At 46.1% G+C, this 24,673-nt stretch overlaps 1 protein-coding gene across 2 annotated transcripts; it reads left to right on the top strand.

Annotated features, from left to right (window-relative positions):
* The first annotated feature begins 794 nt into the window (after positions 1–794).
* LOC119807011 (cytochrome P450 4F5) lies at positions 795–15,693 on the top strand. Of its 2 annotated transcripts, none has more exons than XM_038319146.2 (13): positions 795–892; positions 1,277–1,475; positions 4,216–4,360; positions 7,178–7,231; positions 7,319–7,446; positions 8,623–8,744; positions 9,955–10,225; positions 10,548–10,614; positions 10,813–10,942; positions 14,145–14,278; positions 14,390–14,454; positions 14,607–14,689; positions 14,919–15,693. In XM_038319146.2, exons 2-13 carry the CDS (start codon positions 1,278–1,280, stop codon positions 15,094–15,096), a joined length of 1,575 nt encoding a protein of 524 aa, XP_038175074.1. In that variant the 5' UTR covers positions 795–892; position 1,277; the 3' UTR covers positions 15,097–15,693. The 2 variants fall into 2 exon arrangements, with proteins under 2 accessions (XP_038175074.1, XP_038175075.1); XM_038319147.2 differs by having other exon boundaries at positions 877–1,017.
* Positions 15,694–24,673: the final 8,980 nt, after the last annotated feature.

The following is a 24,673-nucleotide window of genomic DNA, read 5'->3' as shown; positions in this document are numbered from 1 at the left end:
CCTCCTCCCCCCCCCCCCCGCCATTGTTCTTCATGTCCAGGCTTTGGGGGCCTATCGGTCCCTCCTATTTACCTAACAATGGGGAGTATGGCCATGTGTGGGTTCAGCAACTGTGTCCAAGACACAGCCATTAAGCATAGTTTCTGGACAACATAAGCCACCTTAAGGGCAGCGCCCCATTTCACGCTGGGAAGGCCATTCACCCCAGCCCTGCTCTCCCTGGCCTGCTTTGCCTCAGCTACAGCCTCTTTCTGGCTCTCTCTGGTCCTCCACACTTCCACTCTGAACTACGAGCCTTCAGCCTTCGGTGTGTTTTCCCAGTTAGAGCTTTTATCTCCTCTGACCCTGGCTAGATTCTCTGCTTTAGTGCGGAATTCTTTCCATCTGGTGACTGGGCTGCAGGAGGATTGGTCTTAACTCTGCCAGGCTGTGCATTGCAGAGCCAGTCCTGCAGTTCTGCAGTGAGAAGTTCTGTATGCTGTATTCCCACCAGCCACTTGTGCAGAGAATCTGGGGAGAGATGCTCTGGAACTGTCTTATCTTGAACCAGGTTTCTTGGCAGCTGTACTTCCGCCTTCATGGTTTAATCTGTAGACCATTGGGCTTGGAAGGGCAGGGGTGGCTGTAAAGTCGATGGCCCAGAGTCACCTTTGGCCTTGACTCAGAAGAACTGCAGCCAAAAGGTCCCCTTGCGTGCGTCTGACAGGTTGAGTTCTGCTGCACTCCACGCTGACCTTGCTCAGCTAGTTTTGGCTTGCTGCCCAGGCAGGAAGGAAGTGGTTGAGCTTGCAAGTGATTGGTTCAGCCCAGATGCAGCCCAGCCTCCTACACAGTTTCCTGCTGTTAGGAAGCAGAGGATAAATGCTTTTCACAGAAGTGGGAAAGTGTTGAGGTACAGGCTGCCCCTGAAATACGGTACAATCCTGGGGTGTGAGGCAAAAGAGGGTCCTGCCGCTGATCAGGAACGGCTTAACAGCATTGGGGTGTCTCCTTGGAGTCAGCGACCCTGGGTTCTGGGTAACTAACTGCCTGAGACCAGTTTCACCCGCTTGAAGCCGAGCTATTTCAGACTCTAAACAGCGCTTGTCTCTGTATCTCTTTCCCTCCTGGTCCTTCTCTCTCACACTTACTCTCTTTCCCTGGGTGGCTGTGGATCTCCCCGTCCTTCCTTGCTATGCTTCAAGCGCACAGTCTGCTCCCTTGCTCAGTAATTCTGGAGTTACCCAGTCTTTCTCCTGAGCCCTATAATCTCCCCCTGTGTTGATCTGCTTTGCAGGATGCTGGAGCTGAGTGTCTCTGGGCTGGACCCGACCTCCGTGTTGGCCTCTCCATGGCATCTTCTGTTGCTTGGAGCGGCTTCCTGGCTTGTGGCCAGAATTCTTGCCTGGACCTACTCATTCTGTGAGAACTGCTCCCGCCTCAGATGTTTCCCTGAGTCCCCTAGAAGGAATTGGTTTTTGGGTCACCTGGGCCTGGTGAGTATAGTAGCAGATAGGACTGGGGCTTTGGGTGGATGTGCTCCCTAGAAGTCAGGAGAGGTCAGGAGCGGTCTGAGGCAGCGGGAAGCCACAGAGGCAAAGTGAGCCCCTGTTTGCTCACCACATCCATTTGCCTTTCTGTCACAGCTGTGTACCAGCTCCAGTGTGGATCACATTCTCACCAGGACTGAGGTTTCCTCTCAGTCTTGGATGCTCGTCACATTCAGCAGCTCCCATGGTGGGCAGCGCAGAGCAAGGACATCCCTGGTGTATTCCGTTCTCATTGTTAGATTTGAGGCCTTTCTGCAGTATGTTCAAGGTCTTGCCCTGCTTGGCCTGTGTCTCTTGATTTCAGATCACTATTTGTGACTCTCTGGGTTGCTGTTTGCCCTGTTGGAATCAGCCGTGATGTCTTACCTCCACCTACAGGGGCTCTTCGGGGGTAGAAGAGAGATTATAGTTTCTCTTACCCCACAACTCTTTGGCCACTCTCCTTTCTCATCTTGCCCACTGTCCTGAAGATGCATTAGCGATTATCTGAAGCACTTGGAGTCTGTGCATGTGAGGCGACTGCTTTATTCCAGAACCACAATGCAGCACGCCCAATTTTCCTTCTGACCTCATTCGTAATGGCTACACATCCCGGGGATGGGGAGTTCCTACTCAGCACCTCCCCTGACCCCTGGGTCCCCTTGGTCCATGCTGCACTGGCTCTCTCTTGCAGAACCACAGATTGGATTTCGCTTTCACTCATACTATAGTTATCCCGTCCAATAATGTTTGTCCAAGTACTGCTGTCTCTCTCCAGAGCCCACTTTCATTCAATAGTCTCATTTACCCTGTCATCCAATGTCCCCTCAGCATCTCCATCCTTGTACATTCTAACTTATTAGCTTCCTGACAATCCCCCTTCATCTCCACCTCATTCAGATTGCCATCAAGAGCCACAGTCTGAGGTTCTTGACAATTCAATTTCCTTTAGACATTTGGAAAATTGTTGCTTTTTTTTTTTTTTTGGTTTTTCGAGACAGGGTTTCTCTGTAGCTTTGGAGCCTGTCCTGGAACTAGCTCTTGTAGACCAGGCTGGCCTCGAACTCACAGAGATCCGCCTGCCTCTGCCTCCCGAGTGTTGGGATTAAAGGCGTGCGCCACCGCCGCCCGGCCAAAATTGTTGCTTTTGATGACCGCAAACTCCCATCTTCGATGGGTTATCCACAGTGATGCTGTCCAGTCAGATGATATGTCAGCTCATATCCATGTACCTCCAATACGGCTCTTTCTGCACTAAACCTCCAGCCTGCTTACTCTGCCATCTTCTTATGGACAAAGAGTACTCTTCATTGGTTGTCCCTTTCTGGTCTGCCTCTCTTCTCTGTCACCCTTGTGATCTCTAGATCCCTGGGTCCTGGCTCTGTCTCATTCATTTCATCATGGCTCTCTGGTGTACTGGCTTCTTCTTCTTTCTCAGAAGTTACTGTTTGGGTGCAGGCTGATGTCCTCACTGGTCTCCCCTGAGCTTCCTGAGACTCCTTTGTCTGCTGCTGGGTCCTCCTTCCCCTGATTTTTCCACATGATTCCCCTGCCACCCTCTCCCATCTTCCCTCCCCTGTCTTACTTAAAGCTGCTTCCTTACGTCAGGGTCCAGCTCAGGAGCTGACCATCAGTTCACCCTTTAGATGACTTCCAAGTTCACATCTCTCCTGATCTGGGAACCAAGATTTGGGAACCTTCATGATCCTTTGCTGCAAATCTAGAGAGATGCCTGCCTAGAGGGGTGTCAGTGGGCTCTGCTGGGGTTAGGGACAAGTGAGGGAAGTGTGTGGCACAAAATTAACTGGACGGGAGGGTTGAAGGGATGAGGGAGGGAAGAGGAGAGAGAGGAGAGAGAGAGAGAGAGAGAGAGAGAGAGAGAGAGAGAGAGAGAGAGAGAGAGAGAGAGAGAGAGAGAGAGAGAGAGGAGAAGGAGTGATTAGATGAAGGAAATGAAGAGAAAGACAAAGGAATCAGAATTATGGTAAAGAGATAAACACACACACATACACACACACACATATGTATTTAGACCCACTTCTCTAGTCATTTGTCTATCATACCTCTCCACGTATCTATGTTATCTATCATGTATCTGTCTATGTATTTTCTTTTTTAAAATTTTTTTAAATATTTATTTATTTATTATGTATACAATATTCTGTCTGTGTGTATACCTGCAGGCCAGAAGAGGGCACCAGACCCCATTACAGATGGTTGTGAGCCACCATGTGGTTTCTGGGAATTGAACTCAGGACCCTTGGAAGAGCAGGCAGTGCTCATAGCTATCAGCAGTCTGTCTGTCTGTCTATCTCTCTCTCTATTATCTATCTCCTTCAATCCTCTATGAATCTATCATCTATCTATCTATCGATCATCTATCTATCTCCTCCAATCCCTCTATGAATTAGTTCATACCTCTGTCACTACTATTCAAAATATGTGTATATGAATGTATCTATCTGTCCACTGATCTACCAATTATCTATATCTAGGTCACAAAAAAGAGATGAGAGTGGTACATCAGAGAGGTGTGTAGACAGATGCAGGACACAGGAAGGGACGCTCATAGTTGAACACAGATTAACTCATCAAGAGATATAGATGAATGACCCAAGTAGCAGGGTGAGAGGTGCTGCATGGTGGGCAGAGGGTGGGAACATCTGAAACACTCTGCCTGAATTGCCTCAACTTTTTCCCTCCCCAGATTAAGAACAATGAGGAAGGCATGCAGTTGGTGACTGAAATGGGCCAGACCTTCCGAGATGTCCAACTCTGTTGGCTGGGACCCGTCATCCCTGTGCTGAGACTTGTTGACCCTGCATTTGTTGCCCCCCTGCTCCATGCCTCAGGTATCCCTTTTAGGATCCCAACACTTGGCCTTTTCTTTGTCTCTTGTCCAAGTCCTTTCTATCCTTGGATTGACCAGGCTGAGCAGCAGATGGGGCTGTTCCCGACGGTGGCCATGTTTCTGCAGCTGAGTGAATTCGGATAAGGTCCTGCTGCTGAGATCTGCTTGAGCTGTGAGAGCGGGAAGTTCAGCCCTAAGTATGATCTGAGCGAGGAAAGTGAATGTATTGGCTGAGGATGTATGTGCTCAGCAGTAGAACACTTGTCTATCATGGGCAGAGTCATAGGTTGCAGCCTAGAACAGGAAAAACAAAACTCTCTTTGATGAATCTTTTTGTGTGTATATGTTTATGCATGTGCCTGTGGGTGCGTGTGTGTGTGCATGAATGTGGAGGACAGCAAGTAACCTGAACTGCTATCCTTGGGACCTCTCATACCTTATTGAGGCGGGATCTCTCATTGCCCTGGAGCTCACCTGTTGAGTTACACTGCCTGGTCAGTAAGTCCCCGGGATCTGGAGTCTCTTAAAAATGATTTTTTGAGGCATTTATTTAGTTTATTTGAGGCACTGTATAGCCTTAAGTAGTCTGGAATTCACTTTGTAGATCAGGATGGCCTTGAACTCACAGAGACTCATCTGCTTCTGTCCCTTGGGTCCTGGTATTAAAGCTGTGCATGATTGTGCCAGGCCTTTGTTTTTATTTTATTTTATTTATTTCGTTATTTATTGGTTTTTCGAGACAGGGTTTCTCTATAGTTTTGGAGCCTGTCCTGGACTAGCTCTTGTAGACCAGGCTGGCCTTGAACTCACAGAGATCTGCCTGCCTCTGTCTCTCGAGTGCTGGGATTAAAGGCGTGTACCACCGCGGCCCGGCCCTGTTTTTATTTTATATGTGTGATTATTTGCCAGCATGCATGTGTGTATACCATGCAGTACCCTCAGAGGCCATAAGAGGGTGTGAGATCTTTGTAAGCAGAGTTACAGGTGATTGTGAGCTGTCATGTGGGTACTGAGAACTAAACCCAGGTCTTCTGCAGGAACAAGTGCTCACAAACATTGAGCCATCTCTCCAGTGACTGAATCTTTAAATTGCATGTTATTTACCAAGTCTGTGTCCTGAGAAGATAGTGAGTCAACAGCCTTAAACATGACTGTGTCTCCTGTGCGTGCAGCAAAAGCAGACAGAACTTCCAGACCCCAGTCCCAACCTTCTGGCTCCATGATTAGTCTTGCCTCCGAGATCCAAAGTCTCTTTCCTTGTCATATTCTGTGTTTCTCCCTCATTATCATTTCTCTGTGTTGCTGGCTTGAACGTTCCTAAAGACTCTGAGTTTGATGAGGCTCTGTGATGTGGGTCTCTATTCTTTTTGCTATTCTCCATACTTACCTCTGAACTTCAAACTATTAGCAATGTGTCCATCTTGCATTGGTGTGGGAGGTCCTTTTGTCTATGTGTTGCTTTTATTGGTTAATGAATAAAGAAACTGCCTTGGCCTGTGATAGGGCAGAACTTAGGTAGGCAGGGACAAGTGGACTGAATTCTGGAAGAAGGTAGGCTGAGAGAGAGAGACGCCATGGATCCGCTGCTGGAGATAGACGTGCTGAAACTTTGCTGGTAGGTCATGACCCCAAGTGATACACAGATTAATAGAAATGGGTTAAATTAAGATGTAAGAGTTAGCCAATAAGAAGCTAGAGCTAATGGGCCAAGCAGTGATTTAATTAACACAGTTTCTGTATGATTATTTCAGCTCTGGGCAGCCGGGACAAACAAGTGGTTCCTTGCAACATTGCACTATTTACAATGTGTGTATGCAGATTCCTTTCACAATATGGAGTACAAATGGTTCTGTATGGTGCAGAACATAATTTTTTTTTACTTTTCTTGTGTCCCCAATGACATAAACAGCATTCTTGCAAGATGGGTGCCTTCTAGGTGAACAGCTGAGGTTGGGGGAGGCACATAACAGGACATGAACTCCTCCCCACCTCCCGGTTTAATGAGTCTTGGCTGTCCCAGCCACCTTTGTAAAAAAGACCCCCCAAACTGGAGATGATTTGGGACAGAGATGGTATGCCAAGTACTGCAGGGAATGCCCACTGGAGTCCAGATGGGTTAGCTGTGTCTGGTTGGTCCTGGGGCTGCTTGATGACTGGAGAAGGCAGAGGCAACTTCTTCCCAGTTGGCACTTGGCTCTGAGAATAGAGGCACCCTTAATTTTGAAAGCTTAATGCTTAGTGTGGCATAGAGGAGAGAACTAGAGGAGTCTGGGACATTTCTTGGTCAGATTTGGGACTCAAAAGGGACCATATTTCAATGCCAATCTGGGATTATATGAAGGACACAATTAGATCATGCCAGACTTTTACACACCTGTGTTGTGTCATGCCAGGGAATATCATGTGTGTTGTGTCTATGACAGGTTGGAATAACATGTGCCCCTGTCATACATACCAGGATGTGTCAGGCCATGTCAGAGAGCTGCCAATGACGGTGTGTCCCAGGTCTTTGCAAAGGCCTGTAGAGTGCTGTGCTGAGCTCAGATATGGAAGAGAGAGTGGACCATGTAGCAGCCATGTGAAGGCATGCTGGGGGCATGTTGTTCCCTGCCAGGATGACCTTTGTTCTTTCTGCTGCTACAGTCTTGTCTGGTCTTGTCTCACCTCCTTCCTCTTCCCTGCTTTCTTTTTCCCTGTTCCCTTCCCACCTTCCTGTGTTTGGAGGGGAAGTGGGTAATCCTGGGGCTGGGAGTCCCCACCCTCTCCCAAAGTTCACCTTTTACCCTCTCCATGGCCTGATTGTCTTTCTTCATGGCAGCTATGGTGGCTCCCAAGGACATGACTTTCTTAGGCTTCCTGAAGCCCTGGCTGGGTGAGTACCTCAAGGTGAGGGTCAGGGGACACCTTGGGCATCAGAGGAAGCTTCCACCTTTGCCCACTGCCATAATTTCCCTTCCAGGGGATGGGCTCTTCCTGAGTTCAGGTGACAAGTGGAGCCGCCATCGCCGCCTGCTGACACCTGCCTTCCACTTTGACATCCTGAAGCCCTATATGAAGAATTTTAATAAGAGTGTGAACATTATGCACGTGAGTTCTCAAACTCAGGGTCTCACAAGGAACATTGCAGAACAGGGAGTGACTTCAGCCAGATGTAGTCTAAAGGTGTGATTCTGCTGCATGGACTTGGGGACATCAGTTTTTCTCACCAAACCTCAGTTTCCCCATTTTTAAAATGAGGATAATAATCTGAACTTAAGGGTGATCAGAAGGGCACCTTGGAGTCATGTTCTTTCCATGTAGATGGGGCGCCTACATGGAAAGGAGAATCTGCTCTCCTTTGCAGAAGCCCTGGAGAGTCAATCATCTCGAAAGCATTGACTATCAATGTAGCTCTTTCTCTGTAGAATACTAGTTTAGATTGTGTTGTCCCTAAGATGGCCATGATGATACACTTCTCAGTCCCAGCCTGGGGAGACTGAGGAAGAAAGATTGTGAATTTCAGGTCAGTCCAGACTACATTAACAACAAGACCTTGTTTCAAAAAACTTAGGTCCTTCTGGGAGAAGTTGGTTGGGCAGGGGTCAAGATTATGATCAAAACTCATTTAAAAATGAAACTAAAGGTTATTGGGTAGAGCTGAGTTCGCTCTGGGTTTTCAAGCATGGAAAATGCTGGTTCAAAAAGGGTGAAAGCAGAAACTTTATATGGACACATTCCGAAGTCTGAGAACGGAGGACTTAGAGAAAACTGGGGCCATTTCTGTAGCCAACTATATGCTATTGAGGATGGTAACCACAGTTGACGCTTATTGAAAGCCTTCTGCACATAGAATATTACATCAGGTCTACCGTTTATGTTGAATGATATAATTTCCATATTACTGTGAGGCAGAAGTGTTTATGACTGTTATATTATGGATGATGAAGCCAAAGGTAGGAGAGGTCAGTGTTCTCCAAGTTTGCAAAAAGTAAGCAAGCGTGAATGGCAGAGCAAGCACTTCTATAGTTAACTGGGTAATCAATCCTGCACCTTAATTGTGGCTGAAGACTTGGCAAACAGGACCTAGGAGGAGACAGCAAGCAGACCGAGAGCACAAAGAAGGTAGCATTAGACTCGGGTGAACCAAGGGCTTTGCCTGTACTGTCTTTTGCTCCTACCAGAGTCGTTCTTCTCTGGGGTCAGGTGTCTGTTCTAGTGTTTAGGGCTGGGAAGGGACTCAAGGATCAAAGGCTTAACCCCATGTCTGTTTCCTCCTCTGGTCAGGACAAGTGGAAGCACCTAGCCTTGGAGGGCAGCGCACGACTGGAAATGTTTGAGAACATCAGTCTCATGACGTTGGACAGTCTGCAGAAATGCCTCTTTGGCTTTGACAGCAACTGTCAAGAGTGAGTCCTTGTGCCAGCCTTGGAACATGGGGCAGGTACCGAAGAAGCAGTTTGGAGATGGAGGGCTGCGTAGAGGGAGTAGAAGAGACTCTGCAGGAATTGGGTCAAAGGGGGCAGTGAAGGACAGAAAAGAAGAGGATGAGTTGCTCTTCTGGGGAGGTGTGCATAAAGGCAAGGAGGTGTGGGCAGGTAGTGGGTGAAAGAGGCCGTTCAGAAGGAGGCATCTTTGACAGGATACTCAAGGGCGGGTTAACAGTTTCGTGGTAAAATATCGCAAATGAAACAAGCTAAGAGGGAAAGATGTAGTTTATTCTGTGGTTTCAGTCCATCGTGGTGGGGAATGGTAGGTTCCCACCATCCTGGCAGAGAAGTGCAGAGAGAACATGTCTGTGCCAGCAAGCTTCTTCCTTCTTCCCTTGTTATCCATGTGACTCCATTCAGTGGGAAGAAGCTGTCCATGTTCAGTGTGGGTTTTAAACACTCATTTAATTTGATCTAGAGACTAAACGCCATCTCTGACATACACAGGAATATGCTTTATTAATCTTTGGTGCAGCTCAGTGTAATGTAGATTCTCAAAGTTAACCACTGCAGAGCATTAGACAGCAACACATTTTTCTCCTTCCCTTCCCTTCCCTCTCTTTTTTTTTCTTGAGCTCTTCCCAATCTGTAGTTAGTCTGGCCTGGAGCTCACTAAATAGATGAAATTGGACTTGTGCTTCTGATCCTCCTGCATCTACCTCCTATGTGTTGGGATCACAGTCAGGCATCACCATTTCCAGCTATGTTGAAGGCATTGACTAGCCAGAAGGGTGTGAACTCCATCCTGAGTTTCCCAGGTCATAAGAGAAGGTGTCTGTACAGAGGGGAGTCCTAGTTACAGTGAGCTTGGGCAATCTAATCAACAAAGGAGATTCATGGAGATACAGGATGCAAGGAACCAGGAGAGGAGGGTCTGAGCCTGGGCAGAGTCGCAAGAAGCCAAGGGAGAAGAGGAGGGGCAGATGCTGAGTGAATGAGAAGAGGAAATAATGTCCATTTATGCCCTGGAAACCTGGGTCAGGGAGCTACTCGTGGGGAACAGGAAACAGAATTTGTGCTTTGTGGATGCTCTTTTCAGGATGGATCCTGGACCTGGGACTCTGGCTGGAGCTTCTCTGGTTTTGTTTTTGTGTGTGCTAAGTTGCTTTCTCTCTGGCCTGAACTGCAGGTCTCCTAGTGAATACATTGCTGCCATCTTGGAGCTCAGCTCCCTCATAGTAAAAAGGTCCCAGCAGCTCTTCCTATTTGTGGACTTCCTGTACTACCTCACTGCTGATGGGCAGCGCTTCCGCAAGGCCTGTGACCTGGTGCACGACTTTACAGATGCTGTCATCAGGGAGAGACGCCGCACCCTCTCCAGCCAAAGTGTTGATGAGTTCCTGAAGTCCAAGGCTAAGTCCAAGACTTTGGACTTCATTGATGTGCTCTTGCTGGCCAAGGTGGGTTTATGTGGGATCTGTGGCCATGTGGGCTTATATGGGATCTGGGTTATAGGAACATTAATGTTTAGTGTATAGACTGAAGATGCTGGACTTGACCAGCATGGTACTAGGGAGTTACAAATGGTGCTGATGAAAATTAGGTACATGACAGGGATATATTTTAGAGGTACCTCTTCTGATGGGGACAGAACACCAAGGATGAAATGGACGCAGGCTCCAGAGAGGAGAGAGGAGGCATCCTGTGTGCACAGTGGGTATCAAAACCTGTCTCTTATTACCTCAGATATGGTATGAATTGAGGATCTTATTTTGTCATTAGGACGAACATGGAAAGGAGCTGTCTGATGAGGACATCCGGGCAGAGGCTGACACCTTCATGTTTGGAGGTGAGGGTCCCTGTGTGAGACTCCAGAGGAGGTAGAGGTCTGTCAATCCCAAGTAGGTATTGTGGGGAATCTGAAATCCTTCCATTGTGTCCACGTATCCCTTCCCCATCATTCTCTGGGGACCTCATTATGGGTATTTTACTCCATTGTGCAGGAAAAGGCCAGAGACCCAAGCTTGCCTGTCTGTCTACTCTTCAGGCCATGACACCACAGCCAGTGGGCTCTCCTGGATCCTGTATAACCTGGCAAGGCACCCAGAATACCAGGAGCGCTGCCGGCAGGAGGTGCAGGAGCTGTTGAGGGACAGAGAACCCGAGGAGATTGAATGGTGAGCTCCGGTCCGTGTTGTCTCTGGTGCTGTTACTGTAGCATGGTGCTACTTCTGAGATTTTGATATAGGGTCTGCTTATCCAGTCAAGGCTGACTCACGGTATCCTAACAGCTTTGTATTAGGGATTGCATGCCCAGTTTGGGTGTCTCTTCATTTAGTTGGTTACATTACACACAGCATAGTAGGGTTCATTATGGCCACTTTCAAACCCAATTTGTTTTTCTTGAGTCTCTTCCTCCTGTCTCATGAATTTGCTTTGGCTGTTGTACCGTTCTTCTGTTTGTAGTTCCTGGACACCTCTTTTTTTCTTTTAATTTTCCCCCTTTATTTTACATTCTAATCACAGTTCTTCCTCCCACCTCCCTTTCCTCTCTTCCAGCCCACCCTCTGTCTACTCATCCCAACGGGTAAGGGCTCCGATGGGGAGTCAACAAAGTCTGACACATTAAGTTGGGGCAGGACCAAGCCCCTCCCCACTGCATTAAGGCTAAGCATGACATCCCACCATTGGAAATGAGCTAACTCATGGACCAGGGATAGATCCTGGTCCTAATGCCAGGACCCTCAGATAGTCCAAGCTTCACCACTGCCTACCACATAATGGAGGGGCTAGTTTCATCCCATGGAGGCTCCACAGCTGTCGGTCTAGAGTTCGTGAGTTTTCATGAGCTTGGTTCAGCTGTCTCTGTAGATTTTTCCATCATGACCTTGACCTCCCTTGCTCATATATTCCCTCCTCCCTCTCTTAGATTGGATTTCCAGAGCTTGGCCTTATGTTTGGTTGTGGATCTCTGCATCTGTTTCCATCAGTTACTGGATGAAGGCTCTATGATGCTAGTTGGGATATTTACCAATGTGATTACAGGGGAAGGCCAGTTCCCTCTCCACTATTGGTAGGAGTCTTAGCTGGGGTCATCCTTGTGGATTCTTGGAAGTTTCCCTAGCACCAGGTTTCCCCCTCACCCCATAGTGCTTCTCTCTATCAAGATCTCTCTTTCATTGCTCTCCCACTCCATCCTTCTCCCCCCACCATCCCATTCTCTCAAGTTCTCATCCCCCATCCCCTCCCCTTACCATCCTCCTTGCCCCCTTTTCTACAGCAATCAATGGGACACTTCTTTTTCAATCCTTGTGAAATCCCATCCTGTATCTTGGTCTACTTTTCAGTAACATTTTGTTCATTGAAAATAACAAGAGGAAAAAAGAATTTTCAATATTCTCACCATGAAGAGATGACAAGTCTTTGGGGCAATAGACGTGCTCCCTAACTTATAGTTTTAGTATTCCTGATGTATTTGAGAGACTCTATCCTGTGTTTGGAGGGGCTGAGAATTTTTTTTTTTTAGATAGGGTTACACTGTGTTGCCTTGGCTGGCCTGGAGCTCACTGTGTGAATCAGGCTGGTCTCAAACTCATAAAGATTTGCCTGCCTGTCTTCCAAGTGCTGGATTTAAAGGTATGGGCAACCATGATATGCAAGCATTGAAAGCATCTATCTGTCTGTCTATCTGTCTGTCTGTCTATCTGTCTGTCTATCTATCATCTATCTGTCTGTCTGTCTGTCTGTCTGTCTGTCTGTCTATCATCTATCTATCTATCTATCTATCTATCTATCATCTATCTATCTATCTATTGAGACTCTGCTTGCTGAGGTAATGACAACCTCCAGCTTACTCTGTAGCTGAGGCTAACTTTGACCTCTGGTCCTCCTGCCTCCTCTACTCTAGTCCTGGGATTCTTCGGCTGGCTGCATTTAATTCTTTTAGTTTGCTTAATGCCAGTTTTCTTAACATCTTCCTCCAAACTGCCTGCCCATTTCCCAGTAGTGTGTTGACTGTCTTGTGCCCACCTTAACTCTATAGTCCACAGGTCTCCTTAGTAACTTTAGTTTTTAAAAACTTATTTTCATTTTTATAACTACAGTTTTGTAATAGGTTTTAGTGACTGGTAAGTTGGCTCAATCTTTTATTTTTAAATTGCTTGACTCTGCATTAAGTTTAGCTCTTCTAACTGGAATAACATTGTTGAGAACAGATGCAGTTAGTGGTGGACACTTGCCTATCATGCAAGGCTCTGTAAAATCCAGTCCTGGGAAAGAATTTTTAGGTTCTAAAATACAAATCCCCCCCCCCCCGTTCATGCAAGCAGCTTTAACTACTTCTTCAGGTCCCAAACAAAAAAAACTTGGTTAGGAAGGTAAAGGGTAGGCAGTGGGAGAGGGAGGGGACGAGAGAGCCCTGTCAGGACAAATATGATCAATATACATTACATACATATCTGAAAATGCAAAAATGCATTTAAAAAAGACAAAAAAAACAGCTAAAGGTTTATTGGATAGTACTAAAAAATAATATAAAAGGACCAGCTGGGTGGTGTTGGTGGCATATGACTTTAATCCCAGCATTTGGGAGGCAGAGGCAGGCAGATCTCTGAGTTCAAGGCTAGTCTGGTCTATAAGCAAATTCCAAGACAGTCAGGTCTACACCTAGAAATTCTGTCTCAAAAAATTGAGAGAGAGAGAGAGAGAGAGAGAGATGAGAGAGAGAGAGAGAGAGGAGAGAGAGAGAGGAGAGGAGAGAGAGAGAGAGAGAACCTGATACCTTTATAGTAAAGGGTCGTTTATCCCATCACCACTTTCCCAGGGAGTACAAATTTTCATTTAAATAACCTTATGGCCTTTAAGGATCTGTATTTCTGTTTTTGTTATTTCGTTATATAAATCATTTCTGATGTAAGGTCTCCTATTGCCCAGGTTGCCATTTATTTATTCCTGATCTTCCACCCTTCACTTTCTTGAGGATCACCACATTCAGGTCATAGTATAAAAATCTGAAAGCTTTTGCATTGCAAGTTTATCAAATGGTTTAAGGATCAATTTGGAAGTTTATGCTTTAACTGAAAATATTTCAGGGTTTTTTTCTGATGTTTTTGTGATGGGGGAGGGGCTTAATCTTTGATCTGGATCTCAGTTGACTCCTGTGACCTCAGAACTTGGGAAATGGAATGGGAGCTATCAGTTCATGGTTGTTTTTAATAGCTAGAGACAAAGGGACCGGAGAACTTCTTGACTTCATCTGGAATATAATTTATTACAGAACTAAGGTTGCCAGGGAAGTGGTAAGAATGGCAACTGTGTGCCAGTGAGGTTGAACAGGGCTTTGTTTTTACTCCCTGGATAATTCTGTGGTGGCTTCTTCAGGGATGACCTGGCCCAGCTGCCCTTCCTGACCATGTGCATCAAAGAGAGTCTGCGGCTGCATCCTCCGGTCATAGACCTTCTTCGCAGCTGCGCCCAGGATATTGCTCTACCTGATGGCAGGGTCATCCCCAAAGGTGCCTCAGGGACAAGGCTGAGGGGAGGTGCAGAGGGGAGGCCCCTGGTTATGGTGATGGTCCCTAGGGGCAGCTCAGACCTGATACTGACTGGATGTTCCTGCCCAACAGGGACCATCTGTGTCATCAGCATCTTTGGTATTCATCACAATCCTTCAATCTGGCCCAACCCTGAGGTGGGGGATCCTCCAGGCATCTCTGGGACATGGGGAGGGGTTCTGCCTTAACCTGGAAACAAGCTGTCACTCCTCTTTCCATGTCTGCCTTTTCTGGGGTTGGCTGGCTGTGTTCAGAGACAACCTAGAAGACTAATCTTGCCTCTCCCCAGATCTACGACCCCTTCCGCTTTGACCCAGAAAACCCTCAGAAGAGGTCACCTCTGGCTTTTATTCCCTTCTCCGCGGGGCCCAGGTGAGGCTGGATGGGCCAGAGTCTGGGACTGTCAGTGGGCATACGAGTTGGGGTGGCTGAGTTCTGGGTCTTCTTCCCCGCCTCGGCTCAGGGCGTGCGAGTAAGTCGGCAGAGCCTAGGGATGGAAGGCGAAGGGCTGACCGGGCGCCGCCAGGACCGGGTCAGGTTGGGTCTGATGGTGCCTGGTTGGGTCCCGGTGCATACGAGTCTCCCACCCGCCCTTCCGCAGGAACTGCATAGGACAGACTTTCGCCATGAGCGAGATGAAAGTGGCGGTGGCGCTGACACTGCTGCGCTTCCGCCTCCTGCCCGACGACAAGGAGCCGCGCCGGAAGCCGGAGCTGATCCTGCGCGCGGAGGGCGGGCTGTGGCTGCGGGTGGAGCCGCTGAAGTCGGGTGCACAGTGACACCCCCCCTTCCGCCACCTGACCTGAGATCTCCTCACCCCACCCACCTACGGAATTGGTGGATCCCAGAATAAACCGAGCCCCGCTAATGACCAGCAGGGGGCGCTGGAGAGCAACAGAACCAGCTGTGCTCTGGGAGGGAAGCGGCTGGGCTGCTGTGTTTGAGCCAAAGAACCTTACTGTTTGCTGATTAGCCATGCAAGGCTTCCATGCTGATGACAGTTTTTTTCCAGCTCAAGCTTGAACTTCATCTTGCAATAGCCACTGTAGCTTTCTGAGCTGAGTAGGAGAGGGAGCGGGGTTTCAGGACCGCTGGAGCTTCCTAGGCACTGAAGCAAAGCCTTAATTGCACTGTTTCCGTTTTCTTCTACCTCCTCTTCATCTTCTGCACCATCATATTTGAAGTGATCATCCGGTTTTTGTCTTCTTAGTGTTGCACTTACTGGAGTAGGCTGCTGCACTACACCTGGAGGGATATTTGTAAAGTCTGAGTAAAATGGTTTCTCACAAAAAGGACATCTTGACACCCTTGAGAAGTGTGTTAAATGATATTCAAGGTTTGTAATAACTATGATCACTAAAGCAGCTTAAAATGTATGAAATTACACTTATAGGATTCTTCATTTCCCTTTTGTCCTGGGCGATGCTCACCGAGAATCTCACTGGCTTCACAAGAATCTTATAATTTTCCTTTCTTATAGCAGTTTTGGGCTCTGGCTCCTCCTCCCCCCTCACCATGAGACCACTGAAACTGTCAGATGAGCATGGTGACACGTACCCGGAATCCCAGGACTTGGGAGGGTGAGAGGGAGTAATGAGTAGGAGACCATCTTGGATTATATAGAAAGTTTGAGACCAGTCTGGGTGACATATGAAACTATGTCTCCAAAAACAAAAATTAAACCAGCTAAAATTTCTGACTTGAGAAACGGTTTCGGGGGTTTGGGGCTCAGCAGGAGGCAGGTGAGGGGAGGTTGGGCTGGGGCCACTGAAGCCAGGAGTCAGATGTGGGATCTGGATCCAGCGCAGGTATAGAGGAAGGGCTATGGCTGGAGTTGGACCAAGCCCTGAAAGGGTGCAGACAGGCTGCTGGATTGCTGGCCAGGAGGTTGTTACACATTAGGATGACAATCTGGCCATCACTGGCCTTATGCAAGGACAACCTGCCCATCTGCCCCATCACTCCCAACCAGACAGACAACAAGTGCTTCACCACCTGCTGTCTGGCGACCTCCGTGCCTGGTTCTCAGGTTTCCATCCTTGACCTGTCAAGCAAGGCTTTCAGGTCTACTCCCCCAAGGTAATTCCAGACAGAACACTTGGCGTTGTGAGGCTTTGATATGGACACCTTGCTCTCCCTGAGTACCTCACCATACAACACACTTCTGTCCTGGTCCTGGGATACGGGTAAGGTTGGGGCTATGCATCAGTTCTGACCACTTCAATGTCAAGGCAGACCCAGAGCTGCCCAGCAGTCAGACTGAGACACCTGGCAGCACTATGACATCTAGCCAGAGAGCCTTCCCGTCTGGATCCTGGCCTACCTCTACTTTGGCTGTGCCTTGAACCCTACCAACCTAGAAGGTATTTATATTATCAACTATGCCCTCAGTGTCGAAACCCAACCTACCCAATGCTTTTAAGCACGGTGTCAAATTTACCTGGAGCCAGACCCGCTGGAGCCCGAGCCTCGCCTCTCCCTGTTCTTCCCCGAGCCCCTCAACTTCACTGGGCTCTATAAAGTGTGGTGTCTTGATGCACTGCCTCTAGGGCACCAGTGGCTCAGTGACTGTCACTGTAGCTTATCTGATACAAATGATGAACCTGTGTCTCGATGACGCCAGCAAGAGGAAAAAGCAGGCCTGGTGTGTGTGTGTGTGTGTGTGTGTTCCCTCGCCTGCCACCCACCCTCAAGAACCCACAGATGTCACCTGTGTCTAGAGAAGCAGGCTAAGCAGTGGCTGAATGCCCTTGCTGGCCTGTGGGCCAGGAACCACAGCATGGCCGCTTGTGGTCAGACTTCTGGGAGTGGCTTCAGCTTTGCATACGTGAGCTGTGGAAATGACCACTGGCCTCCGCTCTCAGACACATGGCTGGTGGGCCGGGGAGACTCGTCTCTGTCCCAGGACATCCCATTCTGCTGATGGCAAGGCCAGTCTGACTGCTTTAAAAGATGTATGTTTGGACCCGAGTTTACTTCTTTTGGCTGACAAATCCAAGCTCCTTGAAGGACCAAGAGTATTCAAGATCTTCTTGGTTTTTCTTGTTTTAACAAAAAGTTATTTTTTTCAGGCTACATGCTACAGTGGCTTGTATAAGCCAACATTTTACCCCGTTCTTAACCTGAGAGGCGACAAGGGAGGTTCTTAGTTTCATTTCTTCTTTTTTTTTTTCAAAAATCAGCCATTGGTGTGTTTTCTTCTCTTTAGTGGATTAAAAAAAAAAAAAACCCTATGCTCTTGACCAAATGCATTTTGAACACTTATCCATTCCCCTGCGGGTCATTCCTGAAGGGCGATGGTTGCTGCTCTTCAGGCATCAGGATCCCTGGTCGCATTGTTCCCTACATGTGGCCCAACCCAGTTCAGTGCCACGTTTGCAAGGCCAGCTGCAAAGTGTGCATGGTGAATACTGGTGGGCTTTGCGCTGTTCGCTCACCATTATCCTGAGAGTCCGGCAGACCTCTCTGAGTCGGAAGATGGTGACTCTGGCATGTCCTGCTGGGGGAAGGTCTACCAGTAGCATTAGCCATCTGGGATCAGCCCCTAGAGAGACTGGCCCTTTTATAAATTTACATACCACTTCTGTTGTGATTTCTGTCTCTGGGAATAGAGGTCCCACAGTGCCTGTATAAAGCTTATGTGAAGGGGTGCAGCATTGCATCTCCAGTCCCTTCCCTTGCCCTCACTGCCTTTAGTTTAGTTGCCACTCCCTGCTCTGCTCCCCCCCCCCCCATTCTGATTTATACATGTCCATGGGTCTATGTTGCCCATGCCTTCTGCCTGCAGGCTACTTACTTGGTGTGGGAGGTCCTTCCTGTGTTGGTTTTCTTGGTTAATAAATAAAGAAACTGCCTTGGCCTGTGATAGAATAGAACTTAGGTAGGAGAGGAAGATGGAACTGAATGCTGGGAGAAAGATGGGCAGATTCAGAAAAGTCATGGAGCCGCCACCAGAGATGGATGCCAGAACTTTAGCTGGTAAGCCACTGCCACGTGGTGGTGATACACAGATTAATGGAAATGGGTTAAGATGTAAGAGTTAACCAATAAGAAGTTAGAGCTAGTGGGACAAGCAGTGTTTTAATTAATACAGTTTCTGTGTGGTTATTTTGGTTCTGGGTGGTCTGGATGAACAAGCAGCTCCCTGCAACAACTCATTGCAGCTGAAGGGCTGTGGCAGGTGGGACAAGGACGGGCCAGTGGGGGGAGTTGGAGACTGTGTCTGCCACTCTAGCACCCACAGAGCAAAGTTTCGGGTTCCATAATGCTCCCCCACTTTATTCCTTCTACAGTCCCAGTTCTCACCAGGTGCCACTAGGGCTGGAGTGGAAAAGGGGAATGCTTGGGTCCCTGATGGAGTCATTATTGGCTGTGGTCAGTGAATGAGGCCATAGAACTTGTGCCCCACATCTTACCTCCAAGGGGTGGTTTGGTGTCCAGGGATTCTTTACAATAGAATAAAACCTTGCCATAGTTGAGACAAAAGAAACAACCAAACAAGGCAGTCTAGGAAGCCGAATGCGTAAAAGCAGAGGTGGGGGACAAGCACGAGTCAAATAATCCCAAGATAACTCCAAAAGAGTATTCCAAGATTACTCTTTATTGTAAGGGAAAAATTCACAGAACAGGAACGGGAGATCCAACCTTCAAGGTGTAAAGCACAGAGAAAAGAGAGAGAGAGAGAGAGAGAGAGAGAGAGAGAGAGAGAGAGAGAGAGAGAGAGAGAGAGAGAGAGAGAGAGAGAGAGCTAGCTGAGTGGGTAGGTGGTTTTCTCTGGGTACCCAAAAAGCCATGCCCCAACCTGGTCCAGCCTCTTAAAGGTCATTGGCTGAAGGAGATTCCCCACCAAGTCTTTCTCTCCTCTCCTTCCTTCCCCTCCCCTCTCTTTCCCTCCTCCTCCTCCTCCTCCTCCTCTTCATTCTCCTCCTCTTCCTCCCCCTCCTCCTCTCTCTCTCTCTCTCTCTCTCTCTCTCTCTCTCTCTCTCTCACACACACACACACACACACACACACACACACACACATAAAAATACTGGAAAGACATATCCAAGTATAAATATACCAGAAGGAAGCCAACTTTGTTTTATGATTTTATGAAGGAAAATTTGCAATTCTACACACATGCATACACACATGCATGTACACACGCGTGCATCTGGAGCTAGCAATAGGAATTTGTTTGTATTGGAAATAGCAATTGTCCTTTGTTTAACAAATGGAGTCAGAGAAAGAGCATAGTTCACATTTTAAAAAGACTTGTTTATTTGATGCTTTGTTTATTTATGTGTCTGGAAGTTAGAGTGCAGCTTGAAGGACCTATGTGGGTTCTGGGGAATTGAACTCAGGTCATCAGGGTTTGCAGCAGGTGCTCTTACTTACTGAGACATCTTCCCAGCCCCTCATGTTCAACTTATCTTTAGATTTCTGTTCTCATTTACAGTGTCTTTGTAATTTTGTTCCTGGGGGTTGGAATGCAGGATCTTGCAGAGTCTAAGCAGCGCTTCCCTGCTGAGCTAGTCCCTCAGGTGACTCTAATTTCTTACTGTCTTTCTATGCCATTTATTCACTGAAAGATTGGAAAAATTATTCAGGTTTACATTGACTGTAAAACAGCTAGAATTTAGCTTACACCTCTCATGTATGATTCTAAGTTTAAATTTAAGAATTATTTTTTACTTTATGTGTATGGGTGTTTTACCTGCACATTATGTCTGTGCATCACACGTTGTGCTGTGGAGGTAGAAGAGGGTATCGGATGACCTAGAACTGGAAATACAGATGCCTAGTCACCATGTGGGTACTGGGAATGGTACCCAGGTCCTCTGCAAGAGCAGCAAGTGCTTTCAATCACTGAGTCAAGTGTGAAATTTTAAATGGGCATGAGAGCCGTTGAAAACTCCACCCTTGAATGTGTTGGGGGTGATAATGACCCTTGATTTTAGTTTCCAGACCACAATTGCCGCATCAGAACCTGAGGGGAGCATTGCACACCACCCATAGGTGATGACTCAGTCACCAAGTGGAGTTTCTGTAGTAAAAGCAGGTCAGAGGCTTGCACAATTAATTTTACTTCCTGCTGCGCAAACTAATAATTAAAGCAAGAAAGAAAAGAGAGGAAAGGATGGATTTGGTTCATCTGATGCATATTGGATACAAGCCATAGGTCCTCAGAGACCAGAACTCACTTCGGTTATAAATGGAAAAAGATTTTGTGGTCTTCTAGATACTGGTGTGGATATTTTAGTTATAACCACCACCCAATGGCCTTCTAAGTGGCCAAAAACAGAGACTATTACACAGCTACAAAGAATTGGTCAGACTAGAAATCCTGAACAGAGCAGTAATGAACTACATTGGAAAGATGGCAACGGCCATGAAGGAACTTTTCAGCCATATATTATTCCTTATTTACCCGTGACTTTATGGGGCCGAGATATTATGTCCAGAATGGGTTATATATATTCCCCCAGCACAGCTGTTACTAATCAGATGTTTCAACAAGGATTATTACCTAATCAAAGTCTAGGCAAGAATAATAAGGGAAAGATTGATCCTATCATACCAGACGGTAGACCTCCTAGAGCAGGATTGGGGTATTTTAGGAAAGGACACTGAAATACCTGCACTCCATGCAGACCCAATAGTAAGGAAAAGTGATGAACCTGTATGGGTGAATCAGTGGCCTCTAACACAAGAAAAATTATGAGCTGACCAGCAGTTAGTGCAGGAACAACTGGATAATTGGCACATTTCACCATCTAATTCACCATGGAATTCTCAAATTTTTGTTATTAAAAAGAAATCAGGAAAGTGGAGATTGATTTAGGATTTAAGAGAGGTCAATGCAACCATGCAGCCAATGGGAGCATTATGGCCAGGGCTGCCATCTCCTACAGCAATACCAAAGGGCACCCATAAAATTATTTTAGACTTAAAAGGTTGTTTTTATACTATCCCTTTGGCACCACAAGAGTGCCAAAGATTTGCTTTTAGTATTCCCTCAGTTAATTTTAGAGAGCCAATGAAGAGATATCAATGAAATATCTTACCTCAGGGCATGGCAAAACAGTGTCACCTTATGCCAGAAGTTCATAGTTCAGGCTATACAGAGGGTTAGAGATCAATATCCACAGGTTTATATTATCCATTATATGGACGATATCCTGCTTGCTCATAGAGATGAGGATATTTTGCTAGAGACATATGGATTATTACAACAGAGCCTAAGCCAAGCAGGGCTAATTATTGCTCCTGAGAAAGTACAGAGGCACCCACCTTTTCAATATTTAGGTCATATGTTATACCCCAAAGAAATTAAGCCTCAGAAATTAGAAATTAGGAAGGATGATTTAAAGACTTTCAATGACTTTCAAAGGTTTTTAGAAAATATACAATGACTGAGGCCTTATCTAAGGTTTCCTATAGGAGACCTTAAGCCTCTAAGTGAAATCTTTAAAGGAGATAGCTATCCAAATTCCAGAAGGCAGCTTTAAGAAGCTGCCAGACAGATTCTCTCACAGATAGAACAGGCTATACAAGAACAGCAGGGACGTTATATTGATTACAGCCAAACAAGGCAGGCATGTATTTTACCTTCAAAACTAGCTCCTACAACAGTTTTATGGCAAAATGGAGCACTTCTATGGCTGAACCTTCCTGTATCACCAGTTAAAGTATTAAATCCTTATTTTGAAGCAGTAGCATGTTTAGCACAAAAGAGCAGGATAGAATCTAGGAAATATTTTGGCAAGGAACCAGCTATAATTAATGTTCCTTACACTAAGCAGTAAATTGAATGGTTTATTCCAAATAGTGATTCTTGGGCAATTGTGTTTGCTCAATTTCAGGTAGGTAATAATTTTTTCCCAAACTGACCATTTACTGCAGTTTTCATAACTGTATTCATTCATTTTACCTAAAATGGTGGCAAAAGATCCCATAAAGGATACTTTGTTAATTTTCACTGATGGCTCTTCTAATGGGAGGGCTGCATATGTGGTTAATGGTAAAGGACATGCCATGCAGACAGAACCAGCTTCAGCTCAAATAATTGAGCTGTGAGCTATAGCTTTAGTGTTTAAAGGTTTTGCAAATGAACCTTTTAATCTATATACTGACAGCTGGTGTATTTATAACACTTTGCAAATATTGGAAACCGTCCCTTATATGGGGACTAGCAATAAACAAGTTAAGATATTGTTCCAGCAGATTCAGGAGGCCATACAACATAGAAAGTTACCATGTTTTGTGGGACAAATCAGAGCACATTCAAATCTTCCTGACCCATTAACTGAAGGTAATGCTTTAGCTGATGAACTTACAAAATTAATTGCTCTATCTCAGATTGAACTTGCTCAGCAGTCACATGCTTTGCAGCATCAAAACAGTTTAAGTTTAAGGAAGCAATTTAAATTGACCAGGGAAGCTGCTCGCCAAATTGTTAAGCAATGTGAGAGATGTCCACAATATTTACCTATGCCTCATTTGGGAGTAAATCCCTGAGAACTGCTTCCTAATTATATATGGCAAATGGATGTTACTGAATTTGGAAAATTGAGATATTCAATATTCATGATGGCCACTGTACAAACTGGGGAAGCTGCCAAGCATGTAATAACTCATTGCTTGAAATGCTTTTCATGCATGGGAACCCCAAAAGTAATAAAGGCGAACAATGGGTCTGGATATGTTATCAGAGCATTTCAAAAATTTTGTGCCCAATGGAATATCGTACATAAAACCAGTATTCCTTATAATCCTCAAGGGCAAGGAATTGTGGAGCGTGCACACAGCTCCTTGAAAACACAACTTCAAAAGATAGAAGCGGGAGAATTATGTCCTCAGATGACACATAATGCCTTAAACCATGCACTGTTTACACTAAATTCTTTAAATATGGATGTCCATGAGTGATCAGCAGTGGACAGATTGTGGCATAATAGTACAAAGACCACCTTTTCTAAAGCAAGGTGGAGAAACCCTTGCACTGCAATATGGAGAGGGCCAGATCCTATATTAATTTGGGGTCGAGGGCATGTCTGTGTTTTTTCTCAGGATGAAGATCAAGCCAGATGGCTTCCAGAGTGACTGGTTCAGTGCATTCAGCAAAGGAATACCAGAACTGAAGACATCACAGCTGATAATGGCCCAGCAGAAAGACAAAATAAGGAAGCCTTCCCAGCCCCCACAGAAAGGAACTCTCACTGCCTCCACTCTGCACTGCAGGGTGCCATTCTGCCTCCCTCCAGAGATTCCAGACAAGGAGACCCTGCTGGGGTGACTATGATGACTACAACTTTCTAAGGTTTAAATCCTTTGCTTTGGAGCTGAGATGCAGGCTAAAACATTTGATTGTTTTAGTCTCTGGGACACAGAACTCATTTTGGTTAAAATATTGGACCTGAGAACAAAGACCTAAGCTTTCCCCTCAGGGAAAGAAAGACTCAGAATAAGAACTGACTGAAACCCCTCTACAGTTAAGAAAGGAGGCAGCCTAAGGATTTAACGGTTGCTCAGAGACCGGAACTGGTATTTGATGACATCAATGTCATTGTACTCGCAATGGTACAATTTGATGTTGAGAAAAGTTGGTGTTGACCAATAATGCTGAGAATAATGGTATTGACCTGATTATGTTTGTAACTGCTGAGAAAAGTTTGACACACCCTGTAAATGTTGGGAGTTAATGCATATGTCAAAGAATTTTAGATTTTGATACAATGTAAAAGATTTAAGAGGTGCTCTAAACTAGCAGAAGAAACATTTTCAACTCAGGCGATTCTCTTCTCCTTTAAATAGGAGACTATAGCCTTTGGGAGCATGATTATTCATAAAGCATTATAATTTATCCTGACAGGACACAGGGTCCAAAAATATCTCTCTCCAATAATCTCTTTCAGAGATCAGCAGTCAATGATGGGTTTAAAACCTCTTCTTCCTAAAAAACCTAAGACTGGAAATGGGCATAAATATGCCTGATTATCCAGTGATGGATAATTTTATATAAAGAAAGAGGTCTTTATCCAAGGAAGGCATGATCTTCTGTTCTGTTGCAGAAGCACAGGTTTTTTAACTTAAAATTACTAAGACAGAGTGAATTGTGCGTAATATTATACAGGCCACATATTTCTGCATTGTATCAGCAGCCAGTCTCTCAAGTCACAATAGCAACAGAGATGCTAAAAGCATCTTCAGAAGGCTGTATTCTGAGCTTAGGATATGCTGTTCCTTTCTTTGTAATTATGTACATCCTCTGAGAAGAGGTGTCAGTTCCAAGCTAGTGACAGAGCTACAGATGTGACTTTAGTCCTGCTACCCCGGAAACAGATGACAGAAGGGTCATCTGTCTATGTGTTA

Source organism: Arvicola amphibius, chromosome 2, assembly GCF_903992535.2.
Source record: "Arvicola amphibius chromosome 2, mArvAmp1.2, whole genome shotgun sequence".
Classification (NCBI taxonomy): domain Eukaryota; kingdom Metazoa; phylum Chordata; class Mammalia; order Rodentia; family Cricetidae; genus Arvicola; species Arvicola amphibius.
This window is presented reverse-complemented; position numbering and strand designations above follow the sequence as displayed.

Bases quoted from the DNA above. Each gene is read 5' to 3' on its own strand.
- LOC119807011 (XM_038319146.2), top strand. From the start codon at position 1,278: ATGCTGGAGCTGAGTGTCTCTGGGCTGGACCCGACCTCCGTGTTGGCC. The intron at 1,476-4,215 runs GTGAGTATAGTA...TTCCCTCCCCAG, and splicing joins TTTTGGGTCACCTGGGCCTG to ATTAAGAACAATGAGGAAGG. The intron at 4,361-7,177 runs GTATCCCTTTTA...TCTTCATGGCAG, and splicing joins CCCCCTGCTCCATGCCTCAG to CTATGGTGGCTCCCAAGGAC.